Here is a 6,000-nt window from a genome sequence, read left to right as displayed (position 1 = left end):
TCTTCGTCTTAGGTGAAGTAGAAATGATCACTGGTTCAGTGTTAATGTTGAACTGCTAAATCATACTGCCAAATTTTATCACTTTTTTTTTTCTATTTGCTGTGGATTCTGTTTTCATCATCCTCTAGCAAAAACACAAATGCCCTCCAAGTTGTCTGGTTTGTTATCTCAGGTATTTAGTATTCCTCTTAAGGGCCAATGAAATAAATATTTCTTTACACATGCAAATATTGTTTTTATTATCATGTTGAAGTACTTTCAAAAAACAAAACAAAACAAAAGAGGTTTTAAGCCACGTAGTAGTGGCTTATACCTATCATTCTAGCTACTCAGGAGGCTGAGATCTAAACATCAAGGTTTTAAGGCAGCCTGGGCAGGAAAATCTACGAGACTATTATCTCCAATTAGTCATCAAAAGAGCTGAAAGTAGAGCTGTGGCTCAACTGGTAGAACAGTATCTTTGAACACAAAAACTCACGGACCATGTCCAGGCCCTGAGTTCAAGCCCCAGGATTGGCACACAAAGAAAGTTTTAACTACAATTTTAAACAGTTTGGCTCTTTGAAGATAGTCATACGATCTGGCCATGGCTAATTACAGTGGAATTAAGTCAAGGTGTTAGTGGGCTAGAAATAATAAGAGAATATTAAATTTAGTTCACATTCTCATCTGTATAATGGAATATATTCAGTAAAATGTTATCTCTTATATGAAATTATGCAAGAAATAAGGAATGTGGAAGGGACATCAAGGAATTCACCAATGACTAGAGACAGGATTTTCTTTACATTGTCTAATAGACTTGTTTATTATTTTAAGCTGGTAAAAAGAGACTTATGATTCGTGGTGAAGAAAGAGTTATTTGTGCTTGATACATTGAAGACACTGTTCAAAAGCAGTTTGTCCTTATAAAAGTATGACCCCTGTAGTAATTCTTAGGCAAGGAGGGACAAAATTCAACCAACAAAAAGCACATCTCGCCCCAAGTTCCCCATGATTTCTCTACATATAGCAAAAAAATACACATCAGTAATTTATTGGAACATGCACATCAGTGAGTAGCACAGTTCTAGGCTACTCAGGAAACAAAAGGGAGAATATCAGCATTACCTAAATAAAAAAGAGAGGTGAATTACACCATTTCATTGTCTTAAAAGCAGGGAGAAGAGGAGCAATTAAAATAGAGTCCTAAATAGTACTAGCTAATGTAGATTACATAAGTATACAATATGATTCAACTAATAGCGCTCTGACAAGCATAAACCACCAGTTCTAATAAACAAGGCCCAGGTCAATGGCTGAGAAAATGTTAGATTCAGATGTAATCAAAGTTACTTTTATTTCAGTATCGAATGCAAAACACAGGTCAAGTGTGAAGACAGCATTCTATAAAAGGTGGCTCTAGGAAATCAAGGAGGCCATTTGCATTTGCATTTCTATAATTTCTGTGATTCCATGTTTGACGTTCTCTTTCTCTACTTTTCCTCCCCTGAGCACTAATTTATCAAAAAAAGATTTCAAGGTGCAAGTTGTACATTCTTATCATGATCCCATCTCATCTCTTTCCAGAAGAGAGTATTACAATCAGCATTACAAGGTTCTTTTTCTCTTCATATTTGTTTCACATAGGTACTTCAAAATCATAGTGTTGGTTGGGAAAAGAAACCTACAAACAAGAGATAGTGATGGAGTCATATACTTCCTATTGTGCTGTGTGTCTTTCCCTTCCCTTCTCCCCTTTCCCTGTAAAGAGCTGTAAAAAATTTAAGGCAGATGAGGTATATTGCTGAAGGAAAAAGTTAGTTTTGAAAAACAAAACTCAAAAACAACTTTTAGTCTGCCCTTCTACTCAAGAAAGACTATTCAACTATAAATCTAGTGCTAGAAAAAAGCAGGAAAGACACCGTTTGCATGTACCATACTATGTCTTCTATTTCTAGAATGGCTTTTTTGTTAATTTAATTTTAATAGAAAAAATAAGCACCTTAAGCTATGAACAAGAAAAGAATTTTATCATTAGTGAGTCTGGAATCCAATCGGAATTAAGAACACTCACTCAAACTCTTTCACTCATTCTCCCAAAGGCCAATGCTACTGATTAGAATTGTAAAGTGCTGTACTTAGTATAAACACTTGTATACACTGCAGACACTGAAAAATAACCCTCAAGCACATTGTGTTATAGTTCCAAAAATATATTTACAGTCTATTACAAAGATTACAAATGGAAGTGTCTAGGTGACTGTGTTATGCTAATTAAAATTATTGTTATTGTTATTATTATTACAGATTATTGTTTTTCCTTAGGGACAAAAACATTTTTGTGAAATTAAAATGAGTTTTTTTTTATCGAGTCAATCAAAAATAAATTAAAATATCAAATAACACTGTACAGTGATTTAAAAGAAAAAGGATGAGGAGGGGTTTGGGAAGCAATCCATTTGAGTTTTTCTATACCCATCTTTGGTCCTAAATGTGGGAAAACACATTATGTAGCACTGAAAATACCTGTCCTTTTGTGACGCTCTGCAAGGAAAAATAGAAAAATATAGTGCATTTTCAATGTATTCAGAGCCCACTACAGACGCATGTGTGTACAAAACAAGACAGTATAAATAAAATTTACAAGTTTTACAAAGGAACATTTACAGATATCATTTCTGTTATTTGTCTATTTGTTTGTGGATGGATGTCCACATTATTAAAGACCCCTTGGATCTTTCTCTATTAAAACCATTATAAACAGCCCAATTTTCTTTGGAAGTACAACAGAGTTCCATTCTGGGGTAGTTCATGATTCTCATAACTTTTGAAAGCATTACTCACACTATGTATACATTCCTGAAATATCTATAAAGACACATTTAATTATTGCTTATGGAATTCTAACACAGGAATCAAATCATATGGTTTAATAAATAAAGTTTCAAAAGAAAAACCAGATTCTTCAGTTCTTCCTCCTAGGGCTAAAAAAGGGGGGGAAAGAGTTCTTTCATTTAACAGGTTTCTTGCATCAGTGTTCACAAATAAAAGACCTTTGTTTTGTCTGTAACTGTAATGGTGAAGCTCTGTACAGCAAATTTGTTCTTGAAAGGTGAAAATTGTGAACCACCCCCTTTTTTATTTCTCATGCTTCAGTTCTAATATAAAAGTTAATTATTTACTTTTGTGTTTGGACTGCATTCAACAAAAAAGAATATAAAATATATGCCAACGATTTCTCCTAAGTGTCTTAATGTCACAAGACTGAAAAACTCGTGATGTGCTCAGATTAAATTTTAGATAACACCAGATAGTTCTTATGTTCAGAGGCTTGCTTTTCACTGACATTATCGAGATCGAGGGCCTCGTCATTTCATTATACACATAAAGCTAAAATTTGATTTTTGTTCATTAAATTCTGTCTAGTAAAATCAGTCTATAAACAATCTGTTAAAAGTGCCTTATAGTATTTATGGATCATTATTGCTTTATTTTCCATTGAAAAGTTAGTGTGTTTTCTGATTTTTACAAAAAAAAATATTGTTAAAAAATATCAGAGCTCTTGGCAACTCACATTTTTGAGACTACCTGCCAATTAGCAAACAATATTAAAATGGCACTAACTAAACAGAATAGAATGGCACAGACAGGATACCAATGTTTAGACAAACTTAGATATTCAATCATGCTGCGTGTTTTTTTTTCTTTTAAATTAGAGATTCTTTCAAAGGTACCCAGTGTCGTCATGTGTTATAGATTTAACACTAAAAAGGTCCAAAGCTATAAACATCTTTCTAAAACAAAGTCCTTATGAAGAATAAACACAAATGAGTTTAAAAAGGAATTGTCTGAAATCACATATTTAAGGAAAATATTTCATTGATTTCAACAATAAGATCATGATTTTATTTGACAAATATATTCTTTCTTAAATTCTTTATGTACATTTTAAAAAGTCTATAAGATAAAAAGGAGGTTAGAGCTCAAGGTGTTTGGATGTTTTTCAGGTAGTACATTGTTTATTGTCACTGCTGTTTTCCTGGCCACCAGTGGTGGATCCTAAATTTCCCTTTTTTTTTTTTAATATATTCTGGTGGCACTTAGGAGTTCAAGTCTATAGGTGCTTCTTAAATCTTCTCTTCACTGTAGGAAGGACCCAGTATATCAACTGTCTTCTAGCAGCATTCTATGCATATACTGAAGGCCAGTACTGTTCTCTTGCAGTCCGTACACTCCCTTATAAGGGAGAAATCCTTATCACACTTGGATGCCAGTTCCATGTAAATGGAGCATTTGTGCTCTCATAGTCTGAATGCTGCTCATGATTTTCTTTTGATGGCCAACCAGTGTGATCCCTAAACTCATCACATCCCTGAAAAACACAAATCAACTTTTATTAGGTACCTTGCAAGTTCTCCACTCTCACCAACTGCTTAATTAAGTAATCTATTTATCATAATTCAATACATCATAACTCTTTCTTGGGGTGGACCATCTTGGTAACTGGTACAAACATTCTCCTTTGTAAATAAAAATTGGATTCAAGCTCTCCATTTTGCAATGTGTTACTTTTGCTATTTTACTTTTTAAAACTGATCTGGAAATTTATGTAAGAATTTATTAAAATCTAAAAAATATCATTAAATTACAAGGATAGGAAATGTATCGAAGATGTACTTTGGAACCTTATTTAGTTTAATTCTGCTAATTGTAAACACAGAGTTTGTTATGAATGGAAAAACTAGTTGGGACCCGGTAGAAAGATCAGGAAACACTAATGACCTGACAGAAATTATTATTGATTATAATTATCATATAGGTTATTTGGAGTAATTACTCAATTTGACTAAATACTTGATTCAGCTCATCTAAATCATATGGAAAAAAAGCAATTTCATTTATTTTTTTGGTGCTGGTCCTAGGGCATGAACTTAGGGCTTAGGCACTGTCCCTGAACTGTTTTGTTCAAGGCTAGCACTCTTATCACTTGATTCATATCTCCATTTCCAACTGTTTTGGTGCTTAATCGAAGATAATAGTCTCAGGGATTTTCTTGCCCTTGCTGGCCTCGAGCAAGAGCAATGATCCTCAGATCTTAGCTTCCTGAGTAGCTAAGATCATAGTCATGAGCCATCAAAACTGGGCTGAAAAACTAAAAATCTGTTTGAAAACAGTGCAATGCTACTTTTAAATTTAAAATAAATTAACTAAAACTATTTATAGCACATCCATCTTTCTTAATAGCCGGAAGGGTTGAGTTCAGTTACTTATGAGGAAATGAAAGCCTTCATTGGTACAAAACCACAGAATTTCAAATCAGTGACTTTGGGAAACATAGTTATTCAGGAATATAGAATACTTTGGGGATCCAGGGGCAAGTAGAACAACCATATCAATTTATCAGGAAAAAAGACAACAAAAACAAAAACAAATAAAAACAGCTGAATGAGATAGTGTGCTAACGTTTAAATTCATATACATGTGTTCCATACTAGAAAGAGTATTATTTGCTTGCTGACTTTTTCTCTACTCCATGAAACTGAAAATAGATTTCCTAAGACCACACAAGCAGTGATACTACTAGAAGGTAAACTTTACTTCTTTTAACTTTAAGCTTGCAGCAATTTTTAAAGTTGTTTTGGAATAAGTTTCCTCAGTAAATAGGAATTTAAATGATACATTCCTATTTTAATAGAAGAAAAAGCCTCCCTGTGCAGCCTACAGACAGTGGCTATGGAACCAAATTAGATGTCACTTATTCATTGAGCTAGCTAGTGTATATTACCTGGGTCATCAACTCAGCATTTATAAAATAAATACGTAATTATGGACTTAATAAAATAGTTGCTGTGTTAAATACATTCATATAAATACATATATTTCAATATATATGTCTATATATAAAGTATTTCTTTTAAAAGAAAAAATTTTTCCATTGATTTTTGCAATCCATATCTCTTTAGTATAAAGAAGATAATCTGAAATATAAATAACTGCATTTAATACATCCTTAAATTG

The 6,000-nt window shown here is 32.9% G+C and overlaps 1 protein-coding gene across 2 annotated transcripts in view; it reads right to left on the bottom strand.

Moving 5' to 3' along the window:
* Positions 1 to 778: 778 nt before the first annotated feature.
* The window catches only part of Epha7 (EPH receptor A7), a 167,802-nt gene continuing 162,580 nt past the window's right edge, over positions 779 to 6,000 (bottom strand). Inside the window, exon 17 of one of the 2 annotated variants that reach the window (XM_013016705.1) lies at positions 779 to 4,354. In XM_013016705.1, coding sequence (XP_012872159.1) covers positions 4,240 to 4,354 — 115 coding nt within the window. In that variant the 3' untranslated portion in view covers positions 779 to 4,239. The remainder of the gene's footprint in view (positions 4,355 to 6,000) is intronic. The other variant, XM_013016704.1, reaches the window with a different exon arrangement.

The sequence above is a fragment of the Dipodomys ordii genome, unplaced genomic scaffold (assembly GCF_000151885.1).
Source record: "Dipodomys ordii isolate 6190 unplaced genomic scaffold, Dord_2.0 Scaffold32, whole genome shotgun sequence".
Taxonomy (NCBI): domain Eukaryota; kingdom Metazoa; phylum Chordata; class Mammalia; order Rodentia; family Heteromyidae; genus Dipodomys; species Dipodomys ordii.
This window is presented reverse-complemented; position numbering and strand designations above follow the sequence as displayed.